This window comes from Gracilinanus agilis, chromosome 1 (assembly GCF_016433145.1).
Source record: "Gracilinanus agilis isolate LMUSP501 chromosome 1, AgileGrace, whole genome shotgun sequence".
Classification (NCBI taxonomy): Eukaryota; Metazoa; Chordata; class Mammalia; order Didelphimorphia; family Didelphidae; genus Gracilinanus; species Gracilinanus agilis.
The window spans coordinates 224,642,439-224,661,628 of record NC_058130.1 but is presented as its reverse complement, the minus strand read 5'-3'; the positions used below and the strand labels follow the sequence as shown (position 1 = coordinate 224,661,628).

The following is a 19,190-nucleotide window of genomic DNA, read 5'->3' as shown; positions in this document are numbered from 1 at the left end:
CTGCTGCTTCTGTCTTCAGCTATTCCAAAGGCCCAAGAAAAGAAAATGAAAGATCTAACAGCACTTTTAGAAGTGGTATAGACATTTATGTGGTTTTTGTTCCCCACATGATTCACTTTTATATAGTGACTTCAAAAGTTTGAAAGAAGCTATATATTTTATTCTTAGCAACCACAAAGTGCACCATTTTACATTTGAGGAAACTGAGGCCTGACAGGTTAATTGGTCACACAGCAAGTATTTGAGGTTTTTTAACTCAAGTTTTCCAGATTGCAGATCTAGTGCTGCATCCACTGGGCCACATAGCCGTCACTAAGTGGCATGCATTTTTATTTTAGAAATTTCCTAGCCATATTTGTAAGAAGCAAACAGCACGTCCCTTTTAAACTATCACGGATATCTGGATTTAGAATTGGGAAATATCAGCTAAAATAAAATCCTTTCTGGAAGAGAAAGTAAAACTTTCTCCAAAATGTATAGTGATTCTTCATACCAGAAGACTATTGTTATTTCAACTGCTTAAGGCAAGAGAAGGCATATATAGTATAGTAACATTGTAGATCATTCTAGGCAGCACCAGCATTCAACGTGCAAGAAACATTTAAGAGACCATGTGTTTTATGTAAGTTATTGGGCGAAAAGAAACGTTTAGAGACTTGATACATGGCCTTGGATAGGAGAAAGGGAGTGGAGAGATCCTTTTTTAAGGGATGGAAAGACTGGCAGGTTATTGGAGAGTATGGAAGTTGAATAGTTAAGGTGGAGTACCCTCAACTTAAAGGTAAGCTCCTTAAAAATTGTGTTGAGGATTAAGTAGAACATGTGAAAACTTTCTCTTGTCACAGAATTACACAAAGTAGGCCAGGTTACATGACAAAACAGTACGAGAAACAGAACTATTAGGTATAGTAGACCCTTCTTGTGCACTTATTCCATAATCACAACCCATGAGTTACAAATAAGTTTGTGCAAGTTGTCCAGTGTTTCTCTTCTTTTCACAGCTTCCCATGAGCATTGTTTGGGATTTAGAAAAAAGCCAAAACCCTTTCTTAGTTAACTCAGACAAAAGGGTAAGGGGCCAGGCAAAGAGAACTTGCTCAGTGTCAACAGTCAGGAAGTATCTGAGGCCATTTAAATCTAGATGCCATCCAGGCTTGATGCTATCCACTGAGCCACCTAGCTGCTGTTTGGGGTTTATTTTAAAAGGGAAAAACCTATAGAGAAAAGAGGTTAATATTCAAATTATATTTAAAAAATTGGATTAGATCTTCAGTAAATTCTTTAAATGTTTCACTTAAATATGTTTCATACTTTTATTCTCCATCCCCCTTTTTGGCTTTGACTTTGAAAAGTGCCAAGTTATCACACAACAAACACACCAGCAGACTTTACAAATTAAGCTGGTAAGTTATCCACCCAACTTTATAATTGTCTTTATTTTGAAACTAGTATGGTTGGACTTAAAAAAAAAACAAAACTCTCAAGATGAAGTGGCTGGATTGGAACTTTCTTATGTGATTTTAAGGTATTCATTGATGTTTTGCAAACATTCTGAACTTTTTAAAGTGATATTCATGTAATTTAAGTAATATTCATGATAAACATGTACTTTAAAATATTTTAAAAGAAAATCTGGGTGGGGTAAAAAACAATTGTACATCATAAAGCAGTAGGAAGATATGACTTTTAATATTTAGGGCTGTAAAGTATTTTTAGTAGCCTGCTTTGATCAATAATTTCAGAATTTAACATTAGCCCAGTTGAGTTTAAATCTTTATTTTCTGTAAAAGGTATTTTATACAGTCTTTATCATGTTGATGTCATGTATGCACAAAGAATGCTTGTAAATTTTTTTCCAAAAGTTGCTTTATCAACATTTTCAGGAAGTTGGTGTGATTTAAGTCAACTTTTAATCTTTAATACACTCACAAAATGATATCCTTTGGGAAGGTAATACAACCTTTGTACAGAGCAGCCACTTCCTTTTATATAGTTCTATTAGGAAAAAAAGGAAGGTTAATTTAAAAATTATTTGTCTTCACAATGAGTAAATGGAAAAATTACTCATATCACATATGTTAATTACAAGTGGCAGAGAAAGAAAAATGTTTTATGCCAGGAAAAAAATAATGGACAAGGGGTATAAAGTGTTGAGCTGAACAAAACATTTGAGGTTTGATATTGTAAAAATATGCTCATATTTAAATCAGCCTGTGTTTTAATAAAAACAAAGCATCTTTCCACAAGTCTATGTTTCTGAGCAACATGCATTTACCACTTTCAAAAATACATCTAACAATTGCATTTCATTTTTACATTAATACAAGTTTTTTTCCTAATAAACCCAAACAACTTAGTAAGGAAAACCAATTGATCTAGAGTCTGCTTGTTTTACAATCCACCCTTTTAAATAAATGATTCTCTCTTGGCCAGGCCAAGTGTTTTCCTGCACTTTGTTTAGTGAGGTTGAAATGTTGCTATACCCAATCCAGGTTTAAGCAGCAAAAAAGTGCAACAATATCCACACAACTTCTTATTATGTTGAATTTCTTTTCCACCCTATTTCTTGAAAAAAAAATTATTTTATATAGATAAGCTACTGTGTTTTTTTCAAAGGAGGTACTTTCTAATTTGAAACATTAAAGCATAAGCCACTTCATTTCACTGAATCTTACATTAACAATATTCTGCCTCCAAAGCTTAAGGAAAATAAAATCTTAATTCTATTTTGATAATGTATAAGCCGACTGAGAATAGAAGGTCACTGATTTTGCTATCTAATGTAAAAAACATTCATGAGTAATTTGTATTTTTCTTTTGAATGAGTAGCTCAATTAGGCTCAATTAAAGAAATTGGCTGAATAGTATTTTATGTCCCAAAAGAAGGGAAGAACTGCCAAAAGAAGCATAGAAAAGGAACCAGCTCCTTTTGTTTTAGTGCTGCTCAAATAAGCAACCTTTCAAGAGTAATTATAAAAATATAGAGGTGAACTGAAGGGGGGGGGGCAGACTTTCCAGGGTTAAAGTACTGCCTATAACCTAAGAAGGAACTTAAGACTATACTTCTACTCTAATATTTGGCTGTACTCACACTGCCCTGCTCAAAATTTTTAAATGGCTCTTTCCTTAAAATTTTACAGATTGGACCAAACACTGGAGAAAACCCCTAAATGCAGGTAACATACAACACTAGAAAAACCATTTGAAGCATGAGGTGGTGGTAGAGAAGGCTTTAATTGGAGTATTGGATGATTTTATCTTAAAAGTTTTCAGCCTTAAACTTTGGTATCTGAAACCTAATAAAAAATTTAAGACTTGGATTGAGATAGTGGATCAACAGTTCTACCTATAATCTCTCAGTCCCTACAGAGAATCCCACTTACCTCAATAAGAACTATGCACAAGGACCATAGGATCAAATCTAGACTATTATTCAAATAATCTAAACATCAAGAAAACTGCATAAGAAATGGTCATGAACACAATGGAACAAATTAAGACTAGAGGAATTTCTGGAAGTACTCCACAAACTAGTATACCTCCAGTTTTTTCAAGCAAACAAAAAGAGGCCAAGCAATTTCATGACTTAAGACAAAACACTGAGGATAACTGAGCCTTGAGAAAATAAAAAGAGCTGCTTGGAGGTTGTCAATCTAAATCATTAAAAAAAAAAAAATCTTTGTTTTCCAAAGCTATTTTTGTCTATGACCAAATATAATTATGATTTCATAGGTGCTTTATCTTTACCTTTTCCTATAAACATGAAACCTACAGACCTATTTGATCTACTACACCACCAGGATCTTTTTAATCTATGCATATCTTAAAAATACTGGTGAATATTCTTATAGAAGTCTAAAACTGCAAGGCCATTTGAAATTTAAATTCCATGAAGAAATCAAACTGCTGTGCAGGAAATGTCAATATACATTTGGAGCCATATGTTAATGTTTCTGAAAGCAAAACATTTGTTTTGATATCATTCTTAACATTTAAAGGGACCATTTTGTCAAAGGTCAAGCATGGATAATTTACTAGATGTACATAGGTATTATCTTTCACAGTAAAGTTTTTTCACTATTAGCTGGGATAAAGTGCCAAAGCATCTGTGAAGTCTGACACTTCTTGGAATTTCCTATTCCCTTCCCAGCCATTTCTGAATACATGTATAGGGGCCAATTTGTGTGTTTTAAAAGGTTCTTCCTTGCTTTTTCATTTTGATAATAACATCTCTGCAAAGCAGCGTCATTTCTGGATAGCAAGTACAAATGATATGAAAACGAAAACATATTCTCATAGCTCCTAGAAAACAAAGCAGCATGCAAAATGCATTATGGCATTGCTATTCCAGCATAAGTTTTGTTAAAATAAGGTTCACTATAAATGAAGTAAAATTATAGGAGAATCTTTTGTTAGGCACATAGCTATTTAACTGCCATCTTTCTTGCAATGTGGCAGTGTTAAGGTGTCATTCTCTTGAATATCAAGAAATCAAGAGTAATGAAGCAATCTAAGAAAAACTTGTAACCATATGGAATTTTTTTTAACACTTCAAATTTGTGAAAACTGGAAAGTAAACTCTGTCCAAAAATTTACCAAGTGCTTGAAAACTATACTGAAAATCAGGTTTTTTCCTTCGTGTTAATACAAGGTTTTAATTTTGTGTTATATGATTTGAAAATTCATATTCTAGCCAGGATTTTTATTTTTGATGGATGGTTTGGCTTACTGAGTAAGACTTCAATATTAAAATGCAATACTAAATTTAAGGAAACCTTGATCATGAGTTCACTGTCATGTATTACTGAACAGTAAACTATCAAAGTTATGCTAATAAAGCACCACACTCCACACATAACTTTAATAATTTAACAAAATGTTGGTGGTTTCTCTTACTAATGTTACATGTAAAAGCCCTAAAATATCACATGAACTAAGGAATTTTTATTTTGCAAAAGTATCAAATGAGGAAACTGAATTAAAAAAACATATCACTCTACCTCCACCAGAACATCACTTTATTGTTTATCTGTCATCAACAATGTAAAACTCTACTAGATATTCTATCCTGGTTTTTAAAAAAGGTAAAAGATTACATTGGATTGGCTACTCTTTTATGAAAGAAACTACAGCAATCACGGTAGAATGAGCTTTGTGGGAAAATTTTGAATGATACCCTTCCACCCCAAATCCCTCCCGCCCCATACGTACACTACTACAATAGCAGAGGGAAGTGTACATTAAATCAAATGCCTGTTAGATTAATTACTTTTAAATGCACAGTGACAATTTGGGAAACTGTACATGATAGAATCACAGAAATGACTTTTAAATAACCAGAATTACATTTTGTATGTGATCATTCAACCTTTAAGTAATCCTTGAATTTTCAATGTTTTCAGTGCTTTTGGAGATATTTTCATTTATCAAAAAAAGATTCTAGGTCAACAGCATTGAGACTGAAGTACGTGAAATACAAGGATTGAAATAAAAGTTTATTTGAAATATGGCTAATCTACTAGACTAGGCAAAGGGGGAAAAAAGGAGAATGGGCAGGGGGAAACGAGGAGGGGGGAGGGCAGGGAAAAGAGGAGCAGGGAAAGGTAGAGGAAAGGGGAAACCCAGACTTTTTCTTCATTTCAGAAGTTCTTCCATTGCAGTGTATCTGTTACACAGCTCTCTGCTTTCAGTCCATTTCTGAAGTTCATATTGCGTAGCCTTTTTTTTTTTTTCTTTCTTTTTTTAAACTTACTGGTCAACCCAACCAGTAGTGCTGCCACACAACAAGTGTAACACAAGAATCTGAATGCATCAAATCTTCCTTTGCTGTGATTTCTTCATGGCCCCAGTTTTCTGTTTCTCTTTGAACGGGCTTTGGTATTTCCTGGATTGTACACACAGGGTCAGGTGGAATGGAGTTCCAAATCACTGCGCTCTGTAGCATTCGGATTTCTTTCTGCAGCTAACCTCCTGACACGTTTGCAGCTGTTCCGTAGCAGAAAGACAATCGTGGTGTTCAGGCGATGAACTTTCACCCTTGACCCTGGGGTTGCAGACCATTGTGTTTAGCGTATCCCTGAGTGCAGCTATCCTGCAGGATTCACTTCCTAGTGCACCGAGATTTCCTAGGTTTCCTCAGATTAAGCCCCAGTATGCATCACCACCGACTGTGGTGTGGCTATGGATGCCTGAGGCCGAGTTGATTCTGGTGGATGTCTGACCTCACTTAACCAGACTGATCTGTGGTCTTCCCGTTCATACCCAGGCTGTCCAACCTTCATACAGCTGAGCCAAGTTATCTAGATTAGTTGCTTCCTTAATCACATAGTCAACCTGTAAAAGAGGCAAAGCAGTAATGATTAAAACCATAAAAAAATTTTAAATAGGCAAACTGATTTAGGAAGAGAGTTGAAAAGCTGATTGTGATTTCCAAATTAGATGGTAGCCTAGATGAATTATTTAAAACTTGCAAGAGGGAGCAGCTGGATTGAGAGCCAGGCCTAGAGATGGGAGGTCCTAGTTTCAAATCTGGCCTAGTTGTGTGACCTTGGGCAAGTCACTTAAACCCCAGTGCATAGCTCTTATCACTCTCCTGCCTTGGAACCAATACAGTTTAAAAAAAAAAACAACTTGCAAGAGCAACTGACATAGTTAAAAATTATAAGGAAAATTCCTTAAAGAGAATAAATTCTAGGAGAAATCCACTATGCAACACAGGTTTAAAATCTTTTGAATATTTTTTCTTAAAGGTGTGCTTTTGGCATAGTACAAAGAGAACTCCATTGGGAGTCAGAACCTTGGGCTTTAATCCACAAGTCTGCAACTCAGTACTTGTCAAACACTGGAAGAGTCCTTAGCTTCCCTGGGCCTCTGTAGGGCCTAATCAAATGACTCTACATGAAAAGAAATAGGAGCAGAGCCAGAATTCAATCTTAAATCTTCCCTCCAAATCCAGCATTCTTTCCATTATGCCATACTGCCTCCCCACTATCCTGGCCAAGGATCTTCACTACATTATAACTAATCCCTTTTAAGAATACTATTCTAGGACCTTAGGCCTAGAAATAAAGGTAACCTAAAAGCGTACCTACACTCCCATCCATCCCTTCATTTTGTGTGTGATAGAACTGATGCTCCAGGGAGGTTGTGTGATTTGCCCCAAATCACATAAAGCACAGAGGCAGAATCAGAAGCCAAGTGTACTGACTGAAGTCACTGCTCCTCCTGAAGTACCAAGCCATGTCTTAAGTTTTAATTAAGATAAATCTGAGGAATATAAGTTTACACTATGACCATTTACAAATTGTAATCTGAATTTCTAGTGGGATTAGGTAGGTGTCAAGTGAAATGGATACCACCACTTCGAAGCATTGACCAAGTCATCACTATAGGTCTTCAAGAAAGTCCTCTTTGAAATGAGGGAGGGAAAAAAAAAAAGAGTTGGGGTGGGAGAATGACACTTAAGTTGCTAATACCGGAGTACAGTTAAGAAGGTAGGAAGATAAAGAAAACAGGGAAAAGTATGCAAAAGAGATGCACCAAAGAAATATTTTTGCTTTTATCATTACTCCTTAGCTGGGCAGCTCAAAATCTTAATAATTTAGAAATTTTCCTGGTCAACAGCTTTTAGACCATTGATACTAGTCCTGTGACTTCAATAGGTACTCAATAAATACTTCTAGGATTGGACATCCTAACTGTATTTTTCCAGCAATATAATTCTCAGTTCCACATTTTTGTTTATTTTAAAAGTCACCTGTTCAGCAACAGACATCCTTCTGTTAGGATCAACATCTCGGCCCTCTAACTTGGCTTTGACCCTCTTCCACACACTCACTGCATATGAGTTTCTTTCTTGCACAGCTTAAAAAAAGAAATGAAATCACAAATATTCAACACCACTTTTAATATGTAGAGATTTAAAACACACCAAAAAGGAACTAACTTTATTTTAACTAATTACCTTTTCCAGTTTTTGGATCTCTGACTGCTTTTTTAGGACTACAAGCAATACTTTTGCCTGTTCCTGGGACTGTGCTTGGTGGAGTATCTGCTGATGTAGCAAGATTTTTTTGAATTGCCTTCCTTGCATTCTGTGACATAACTTCAGGCTGAGTCTTCTGGCCAGTGTTACTTCGAACTGCTATAAATATGAGAGTTGATATATTTAAATGGAATGATCAAAAATTTCCAAGGGACATAAACTGAAATTCAGCCTCAAACCCCTTCAGCCTCTCCCTATCGTTAATACAATTTCATTCTAAATTTTTAAAAGTGTATTTAAACATTAATTATTTTCATATTTATTTGATTAATCTGAAGTTGGTTTAGCTGCCTGATTTGGAGGGATTCCTTTCCTACAAAGATTTGCTGAATAGGAGTTTCATATATCATACTACACAAACGTGACACATTACTATCTAGAAAATTTATTCACACAAATTCTTCATTTATTCATCTTATTTCAACCCTTCTCAACCAGAAAGCAATACCTGCAGCAAAGGTTGGCTGATAGGTAGCAGATGATGTTGGGCTTGAACATTCATTTGTTGCATCTGTGACTAGAGGTGATGCAAAACTCACTAGATTATTGTAGATGCTGAAAGATATAAAATTTATCTTTAAAGCAAGAGTTGAAAACATGGAAAATGCCATAATTATTTACAAGATATTTTGATGTTATTTTAAAAATGGCTTAATTTTATTTTAAAGGAGATCAGATAAATTACATGTGGTTTGCTTACATTTTTACTTTGGTCAGCAACTGAGAAACTATTCTTACCTCTGACTTTGTGTTTTCAGCTCCTTCAAGGTGGGAGTTATTTCTTGCAGCATTTCAACATGCTCTTGACTGCGCACCTGTCCCATAGCCTGAACTAATGTAAACAGCACTGTCTGAATGTTGTCTTGCCATGACTTATATTCCCCTAAGAACTGCCTGACACTATTCTCATAAGGAACATCATCACCATCTGCCAGTGCAGCTTCTTCATCCTAGAATAAAAACATTAAGAATTATTGCTTTCTTACTATTAATCTTTTTCTCATAAGTCTTAATAAAAAAATGCATTTCCTAAAGTTTTATTTAGCAAAAAAAGTTCATCTAAGAAGTAACCTTTATACTCCATGAGACGGCTTAAAATATTTCTAGCCAAGAACAAAAAATTTACTTAAAAATGCAGCAATTTAGTGACATAAACACTATTCAAGGTCAGCTAGGTTGCACAGTGAATAAAGTACTGGATCTGGGAATAAGGAAGGCTTACCTTTTACCTTGCTCAACAACAAACACCATTCAATTTTCAGTGGCAATCTAATATACCTTTTTAAATATCCTAAATGACATTCATTTTTACAACACTGAGTCCCAAATTTTCTCCCTCTCCCAACCTTGGAGAAGACAAACAATATGACACCCATTTCAAAACATTTTCACATTGGGCATGTTGCGATCTTCCCTGCCCAAAAAAGGCAAGAAAAAATGAAATGGAAAACCCCCAAACTTCAATTTGCACTAAAGAGTTAATTAGTTCTCTTTCTGAATAAGGATGATATCCTAAATGAAAGAATACATGTCTTGTAAATAAATGTTCCTTTGTCATTAGCTATGTGACCAAGGTTAATAAATGGAGAAGTCACAACTTCTCTGGAATCTGATCTCATCTTACTAGTGCAGGAGCCAGAAAGTTATAGCCCTCAGGCCAAGTCTGGGCCCAAATCCAAAAAAGTTGTATTTAAAAAATGTGAAAAACAATTTTAGTTCATTGGCCATGCAAAAACAAATAGGCTAGATTTGTCCCATTGAGTCCTTAGGGTTAAGTATGTTGTTTATCCTTGTTTCTATACTTGGCAGTACTCAATAAATAGCTGTTGAAGAGCTAATTAAAAAGTTTTCCAAACCTATGAATCTTCTAGAATCTGTTCTATGCTACTTAGTTCCTTAGAATTAGCATTCCTCTGCCTCTTTAAAAATAGGGAAAGATGTGAACGAGAATGACCTCCAGGAATTGATGCATAGTGAAAGAAGCAGAACCAGAAGAACATTATACACAGAGACGGATACACTGTGGCACAATTGAACATAAGGGACTTCTCTACTAGCAGCAATGCAATGATACAGGACAATTCTGAGGAACTTAGGAGAAAGAACACTATCCACATCCAGAGAAAGAACTGTGAGAGTAGAAACACAGAAGAAAAACAACTGCTTGACCATCTGGGTAGATGGGGATCTAAAACAATCACCCTAATGCACATATTAATAATATGGAATTAGGTCTTGATCAATGACACACATAAAACTCAGTGGAACTGCTTGTTGGCTATGGGAAGGGGAGTGGGAGGAGAGAAAGAACATGAATCATGTAACCATGGAAAAATATTCTAAATAGATTAATTAAATAAAAAATTAAAAAGAGGGAAAGAAAATCTTAAGCCCTAAAGTCTTTAAAAATATAAAAAACGGGCAGCTGGGTAGCTCAGTGGGTTGACTGTCAGGCCTAGAGACGGGAGGTCCTAGGTTCAAATCCGGCCTCAGACACTTCCCAGCTGTGTGACCCTGGGCAAGTCACTTGACTCCCATTGCCCACCCTTACTACTCTTCCACCTAGGAGCCAATACAAAGAAGTTAAGGGCTTAAAAAATATATATATACATATATATATAAATAAAAATAAAACTTCACACCTTATATGAAAAGGAGTTTATTTAAAATATGGAATAGGTTTTATTTAAAAACCAAAAAACCTTGAGTATCATTTGTCTTTAGTCTTACCTTGGCCATTGCTTTTAACAGATGTTTGACATCTCCCAGTTGCCTGTTGTGACCAGTGAGAACTGTCTTAATGTTATCAACCAAGTTCTGAATTGTTTCACAGACAGTTTCTACCTGTTGTTCTTTCTCTGTTTGAACCACCCTTTGAGTAGACATGTCCTGACTCAGTTGTTTATGTGCTGACAAAAGCCACTCAGAGCTGCCAATAGCATGTTCAAGATTGGTACCCTTAAAACAAAATTATTTTAAGAACCCATATTAATGAAATAAAAATGTCTAATCATCACAATTAAACACAACTTTAAGAACTGTCTAACTCCACCATGTTGAATACTGTCCAAATGGAACCACAGAGTATGAATATTTAATTAAGCATTAAGTGACCCACTAAAAGAATGCTCAGATTTTAACACTGTATCTAGTCCTTACTGGCAGACTTTGTAATGTTCAAATTTACCACTTAATGTTTTACGTATATATAATAAAAGAAATGTCTATGTATACATACACACGTATATATGTATAAACATGTAAAGGAATACATAATTTATAACACATCTATTTGGAAACAGCAAAACTTGGGTTCTAATGATTAGTCAATTAACTTGGGAATACTGATTTTTTAGAGTTCAGTTTTTCTTAAAATTTAAGACTTACCACTCTTTGTAGTAAACGAAGCTCTAACTCAGAGACTGAACTGTTAAACTGTGATGCAAATGAACACATTTGCTGACAGCGTTTGATAAGTTCAAATAATGAAGCATCAAGATTTAAGGCTTCTGCAGTTCTAGTTCGTAAACTTTCAAAATGAATAATATTACTGCAGAGGAAAGTTACCTATGAAGCAAAAATAAATTGCCTATGAGTAAATATAAATAACAAGATAAAGACAAAAGTCTGAATTAGCTTGTAAAAAGTTAGAATCTCAATTTCACCTTTTAAAAAGATTTCAAGGAGAAAAACCATGGAAATATTTAGCTGGAGGACTCATCTCACTAGATAATCTAAAAGCCATTTGAGAGAAATGATTCTAGTCAATAACCACCAGCTCATTTCCAATTTCTTTTATATGTCATTAAAAGAAAAATTTAGAATTGGTGATCATTTCAAATGAGGTCAAGTTAAAATGTACTTTCACATCTAGTAGGTTTTTGTAAATTTTTAGTTAACAGCACAAAAGTTTTTTAAATGAAAGGTCATCCATCTAGTCCAAATCCCTTTTTTGATAAATGAGCAAACTGAGGACCAGACATAAAATATTTTGGTTCGAGGTGATGTGAACTCAGATCCTCTATTAATTTATTAATTGCATGGTCTTCTGTTTCCACTTTTAATTACCTACTATTTTTGTCTAGCCTTGTCTTTTTTAATCCATAGCCTACCACGACCTTCCTGGTCCAAATGCTAGCTAGGTCAGTTCATGATAATTTCCTACCTGACAAAATTGGACTTTAAAGCCAAATAGGAGAGGGATGAAATCTCTTTCTCCAAAGGCCCATAGAAGCCAAATGTAGCAGGAGGAGGAAGACCCTATGTATGTTCTAAGGGTAGATATCTTCTGTGCAAGTTGCTCTTTAGATTATTAGATTATTGACCTTAAAATTTTTTTTCTGCCTTTGTATTCAATTAATAGACTATCACTCTGCCTTCTGTTGAATGCATGTTATAAAGAATATGAGGCACATTGAGATAAAAGGAGGAGGTGACCTTCGTGATCTGAAATTGTATTATATAAAGCCACCATCATCAAAATTACTTGGTATTTTTTTTAACGATTTATCACTTATTTGGGTATATGATTTGGGGTTTTGGTGAGGTTATTCTCTTATAACTCAGTGGAATTGCTTGTCAGTTCCAGGAAGGGAAAGAAAGAGGGGAGGGGTGCAACATGAATCATTTAATTTTGGAAAACTTATGTGTAAATTTGTTATTGGAATAAAATAAAGATAAAAAATTATATATAATTTAAAACAATAATCCATAAGCATTAAGACTCTGCTACACACCAAATACAATGGATGAAACGTTTCCTACTGTAAAGGAGTTTACATTCTAATGGGAAAGAGAAACACAATCTCTGTGTGTTTCTATTCATACATATGTATATGTATAAATAAAGTAGGTACTGTATGCATAGGTACTATACCTTATCTGAAATATTAAATATTAAGTAGAAAAATCTTTAAAATTCTATATACTTATATACTTCTGGGAGTTGGGGGTAGGGAGATTAAGCTTCAGAAGACTTGCCAGTTCCTGAGAAGAGTGTGACTTCACCAGTGAGCAGCATGATTCAATCTGAGATGAATAAAAGAGATCCCCCTTTCCAACGCACTGCCTTGGAGAAATCACCTCATAAGGAAGTGAAGTAAGCAAGGTAACATAATGACAGTTATTTAAAAAAAAGAAAAAATGAGTTCTCAGAAGACCAGTTGAAGACGTAACACATCTCAAATTCCATTGGTTTCTGCCTCTTTCTTCATTGGTCAAGATGAAAGTCCCTGCTTTGACAAGAGTTGAGAAGGAGGACAGAGGATTCATTCTCTTTCTTGAACTTTTTAATTTTTTCATTATCTTTACAAGGCTTTTCAGTCTCTGGGTTCTGCAGTCACTTTGGGCATAGCTTTCTTCCAGGAAACGATTCCCAGAATGTTCTTCTTGGCCAGAACAAATCACTGTTTTCTGCTCTGTGCCAGCCTTCCTGCTACTCTCCCAATACTAAGGTTCTTTCAGAAGCATAAGAGACCTAATTTGTCCATGCAAACAAATAATTTGTTCAGATAGATAAACTCCATTCTCTATCCGAGTCATGGTACCATCTGTGTGGGGTAGAAATGGAGGGGGCCTTGAAAATTTCAAAGTTCACCCTCTTTTACTACTTGTTAAACAATATATGACTGGTGGATGTCAATCATTTAAAATATAAGGGTTTATTGAGATTGGGGAGGGAGGCATTGTCTCAGGTCAAAGACCCAAGACAGATACCCCCAAATTACCTGGTATTGAATAAAAAAAAGGAGAGAAAAAGAGAAGGGGAAGAAAGGAGGGGGGAGAGAGAACAACGGGAGAACACAGATTCTAGAAGTTGAATCCAAACTATATATAACAAGAGCATAATTTCATGTACCATTCATTTACTATTTGTATGTGGAAATGTTCCATTTTATTTGGTATTTAAGTTAAGAATAAAAATTTAAAATAAAACATTTAAAAACTAAAACTTAAAAAGGAAACATGAAGACAAGCATTTGAAAAACCTATAGTAAGTAAAAACCAGGGAAAAGGATTTATTCCATACATATATTGCTGAGATACTAGAGTGACAATAAGTTTTAAAATGACTCAAATATCAAAAAATGTATTTTAAGGTATTAAAGGTATATCAAAAAAGCTAGAAAAAAATTAAAATCTATTTCACCTATGGAAAGAAGATACATTTTTTTCTATTGAGCAAATTCAAGAAAATTATAGCAGGAAACAAAGTAGATAGTTTTAATTTCTATATAGTTTTAATCACTTTAGGAAGAACAATTTTGGGGAAAATATAGGCCATGAATATAAGTAAAAATAAATATGAAACTGATTTAAATGGTGCATTTAGTTCCTAAAAGATGACTAAACAAATAAGCTAAAAAAATGTTCAAAGTAACTAATAAAGAAATACAATTTTAAAAAATTCTGACATACTACCTTCACATATACAACACTGATAAAAATGTCAAAAATCAATGATGGGGGGCAGCTGGGTAGCTCAGTGGATTGAGAGCCAGGCCTAGAGACGGAAGGTCCTAGGTTCAAATCCGGCCTCAGACACTTCCCAGCTGTGTGACCCTGGGCAAGTCACTTGACCCCCATTGCCTACCCGTACCACTCTTCCACCTATAAGTCAAATACACAGAAGTTAAGGGTTTAAAATAAAAAAAAAAAAAAAAATCAATGATGGTAAGGATTTCAGAAAGAAAAAAAAGAACATTCATATATTAGAGTTAGTTTTTACAGAATAGTTTGGCAAGACACTGCAAGAACTATTTTTTAAAAAAAAGTTCTCTGATGAATGATATTTATAGTTGGAGAATGGGCAAATTATGGCACATCAATTTAAGTCTACTAATGAAATTAAGACTGTCAAATATCAGTGCTTAATATAGTGCTTGGCACAAAGCAAGTGCTTAAATGCTTGCTGACTGACATGTTATCATTACAGAATGAGACAAATAATATGACTATTAGAGAAAGAATAAACATTCCCATATTGCAAAAGTTTGCATTTATCTGATAAAAAACTTCCCTAAGGGAGGGAATGGTTCTAATCTACTAACTTGTTAGTGGATGAGGACTATGCTTCATTATATTTTCTTGCGTATACCTTCTTAGAGCAAGGGTTCTGAGTTTTTTTTTTTGCATGTTAAGGAACATTTTCAGTAGGCTGATGAAATTTACAAACGCCCTTTCAGAATAAGGTTTTGTTGACTACATTCACAACTGAAGGAAAAGCTGTATTTCAGTTATAGGTTAGTATAAATAAAGATGTGACTTCCCCCTCCAACCAAGATCATAGGCCCTAGATTAAGAACCTAACCTCTGTCTTAAGATTACTATTTTATGTTCTTTGCATTATAAGTAAAAGCACAGTTTAACAGTTCTCATTTAGTCCTCCAGTAGGGTTCTGAAAATATTGTAGTAGTTTTAGTTTCAAGACCTTTCTTAACTAAATGTTTACTGGCTTTACTTTTAGATGCCTGGGAGAGATGGGCACTTGATAAGGGATGGGCAGGACAGGGCAATGATCCAAAAAGGTTTGTGTTACATACCAAATTTAGAGCTCTTCAAACTTCATATCAGAATGCAAATAAAATGCAATTCAACATACCTGACTTGCTCTTTGGCTTTCTTTAAGGACAAGATTCCGTCTTTCAGCAATCGTTGCTTCAAAATCTTGCAAGACTGGGGCCAGTGCAGGATTGGCCCCACCTGCCCATTTTAAACGCTGTTCAATACTTGCTTCAAGTGCTGCTAGTTTCTCCTGGGGGTAGGAAAAGTAGCTTTTAAAAAATGCCAATAAAACTATGTAATCCCAAGTTAGGATAATACAAAGTCCAGAATGTTAGTCTTAACCAGCCTATGAACTCTCAAATATGTTCTCAAAAGTATTTCTGAAAACTGGTTCAATATAATTAGTTCTTTGTATTCCTATATAATATATGTGTTTAAAATCATTGTGTTGAGGAGTCCATTGACAATCAGATTGTCAAAGAGGTCCCTGGCCTTTTAAGAAAGCAATATGAAATAGTGACAAGCAAAGTTAACACTAACACATACCCTACATATCAAAATAGTAACACAAATAGATATAGACATAAGAATTAGGGATTTGATAGAGGAATGAGTGGTGGATTAGAGGAGGAAAAGAATCAGAAAGCTCTTATAATGCCAGTAGTCTAAGTAAATGGTAATAAGGACCTAAAGTAGAGTAGTGGCAACGGGAAAAAAATGCAAGAGATAAGTGCAAAAGAAAAATAAAAAAGGATTTGATGATTAAGACATGTGAAGTGAGGGAGAGAAGGAATAAAAAGATAATCTCCTAAGGTTGCAAACATGCAAAGACAGAAGAAAGATGGTATTACTGATAGAAATAGTGAAGGAATCAGTATAATGACTGCATCAGCTCAGAAATAGTATTTTATTCATTCCTAAATTACAGCATTAAAATTCCTATTTTAAAGTCTCAATTTAACCACTCTCAGATTCCTATCTATAAAACTGGGGAAATGAATGTTCAAACCTCATGTATAACTTAAAATAAATCACACAAAACATATGCTAGGAATTCAAAGAAAAGTTCATTAAAAACATTTTTGATCTACTCCTGAGAAATGCAATTTCATACTTTGCAATGTACACAGTCTTTCAGATCACAAATATTCCATTAAAGAAACCAGTATACAAAATTACTCAAGGATATGAAAAAAAAACTGGTTTTCTCCTGTGCACAAAATTTACACATTAAGACAGTTCAACAATGCAATAGAAAATATAATTATCTGTTAATTTACTTGGTAAATGGCATAGACTTGCTGATATGCTTCAACAAAGAGTATCTACTCATTTAATCATACATGGGTGAAATTATTTTGTTTAGCTACCCTAAAGATATACCTGCACTGCTGCAATTGAAGTTTCAATCTGACTCAGCGTATGAAGTTTCTTTTTCATGCTGGTTAAAATAGCAGAACGAGGTGGAGGTGTAACTGACATGGCCTGTGGCCTACTAATAAGAAGATCTTCATGCTGCCACTATTTCAAGAAAGAAAAAAAATAAAATTAAAAGGAAATCCTTGTAAAAACTGTTTTACTTTAAACAAAGTAGCTTACGTATGTATTATAAATTAAGAGAAATGACTCAATATATCTCAGGTGCACAAGTCCCTAAAGAAGTAAACTGAGGACAAGACAGCATTCATGACAGGCTTACTAGTTCACGAGACTCATAACATAGCACTTATAATGCCTTGACGGCCAAACTAAACTTCAAAACAAGTAAGCCAAAAGTGAATACTGAAAATGTATAGAACCAAACAGATGGTTTAAATTTTGTGCCACTTATTTTTGAGAAAATTATCCAGAGATAGTAGAAAATAATAAATTTTTCTAAAGTACTCCTTGTGTGAACCTTTAAAACCTAATGTACTTTACCTGAAACATGGCAATATGCAGTTGTACTCTCTGGAGGCTTGTCTTACAAGATGAAATACTGGTTTCTAGTCTTCGAACCAAGTCATGTTTCTTCCAAGCAGTGTCATATGAACTGGCTAGTACTGTTGCCCTGTTCATGACCAGTTGAGAAAACTTCCCAATTTGGATGTTATGTTCCACTGCCTTCTTACACAAATCATCAACTGAAACTTTACTTTCAGCACCAAAGTCCTTTGCTTCTACTTGAGCAATTATATCTACACCTAAAGCACTGATGAAACTGCAAAGGGTAAGTCCTAAAGCCTGATTTGGGAGTCCAATTAACAGCTGTCTCACAAAGTCAGCTGTAAATGCCTTTATGGGCTTTGCCATTTGATCTTCACTAAAACAAGAGTTTCTAAAAAGTGTTTTTACATTGACAATCTGTACAGGTCCATTTACAGTATTCTGGTCTTCAAGTGAACTTGACCCTAAAAAAGAAAAATATTGCACATAATTTAATAAAGTAGGATGTTAAGGATCATCAGTTGCTGAAATAAGTAAATAAATAAGATGGCTGGTCATATAAATAATTAATGGATCCAAGACATTTCTGAGGGACTTATGAGAAAGAACACTACTATCCACATCCAGAGAAAACTGTGGGAGTAGAAACTCAGAAGAAAAACAACTGCTTGATCACATGGGTCAATGGGGATATGACTGGGGATGTAGACTCTAAATGATCATCCTAATACAAATATTAATAATATGGAAGTAGGTCTTCATCAACGATACATGTAAAACCCAGTGGAACTGTGTGTTGGCTATGGGAGGGGGTTGGAAGGAGGGGAGGGAAAGAACATGAATTGTGTAACTATGGAAAAATTTTCTTAGTCAATTAATTAAATTAAAAAAAATTGATGAAGGTTCATTAAAAAAATTCACATAGCTACAAGAGAAAGGGTTCATTTAGGATACACTTAAGTACAACAATATAAGTATAAAATATTTACCTGACAATGTTTTTGAAAAAGTACCACAGAGTCTGAAGAATTCTTTAATTGTCTGTAATCGTTTTAAAAAGAAAATTTCTTCTAAAACTTGCCGGTGATTATCATCATCAAAAAAATTAACTTGTGTACTCCTGGCTTCCCTTATAATATCAACCTTACGCCAAGCTACAGGTATTTCCATTTTATTTAACTGTCAATTAAAAAAAACAAAAAATCTGTTTTATTCTGTTTTTTCCACATTCACTGACTCAAATACTTGTTGTCTATATATCTTATTTCTAAGATAAAGTTAACACTTACCTTTTCAATTAGTAAGCCAAAAGCTGTTTCAACTTGGGCAAACATTCCATCAAAAGCAACTAAAAGCATCTGACCAGCTGACATTTTGGGTGTTTCATCAACTGAACCATTTCTTGGTTGAATCAATTCACCATACTGAGCATGCAGTATCCTGATTAAAAGAAAGAAAAATCAAAACAAGTCAAGGACTATAATATCCATTATAGGCAAAGCAGAGATAAAATTTCATCAAAGGACTTATTTCACCTATACCTTAACAATTAGAAAAGGAAATCATATAAATGGGTTATAAATATGCACAAGATGGAATGTAAGCTCCTTGAAAACAGGAATTGTTTCATTTTTTGTTTTTATATCCTAAATCACTGGAACAGTTTTCTCAGCACATTAGGTCCTTAATAAATGCTTGTTTGATAATGATTTTTCGG

At 34.4% G+C, this 19,190-nt stretch overlaps 1 protein-coding gene across 1 annotated transcript in view; it reads right to left on the bottom strand.

Annotated features, from left to right (window-relative positions):
* Positions 1 to 5,001: 5,001 nt before the first annotated feature.
* The window catches only part of SMG1 (SMG1 nonsense mediated mRNA decay associated PI3K related kinase), a 110,572-nt gene continuing 96,383 nt past the window's right edge, over positions 5,002 to 19,190 (bottom strand). The window contains exons 52-63 of the mRNA XM_044660426.1: positions 18,763 to 18,913; positions 18,463 to 18,652; positions 17,468 to 17,937; positions 16,931 to 17,068; positions 15,645 to 15,797; positions 11,432 to 11,611; positions 10,775 to 11,002; positions 8,783 to 8,994; positions 8,493 to 8,599; positions 7,964 to 8,143; positions 7,757 to 7,863; positions 5,002 to 6,333 (exon numbers count right to left, since the gene is read on the bottom strand). Coding sequence (XP_044516361.1) covers positions 6,256 to 6,333; positions 7,757 to 7,863; positions 7,964 to 8,143; positions 8,493 to 8,599; positions 8,783 to 8,994; positions 10,775 to 11,002; positions 11,432 to 11,611; positions 15,645 to 15,797; positions 16,931 to 17,068; positions 17,468 to 17,937; positions 18,463 to 18,652; positions 18,763 to 18,913 — 2,194 coding nt within the window. The 3' untranslated portion in view covers positions 5,002 to 6,255. The remainder of the gene's footprint in view (positions 6,334 to 7,756; positions 7,864 to 7,963; positions 8,144 to 8,492; positions 8,600 to 8,782; positions 8,995 to 10,774; positions 11,003 to 11,431; positions 11,612 to 15,644; positions 15,798 to 16,930; positions 17,069 to 17,467; positions 17,938 to 18,462; positions 18,653 to 18,762; positions 18,914 to 19,190) is intronic.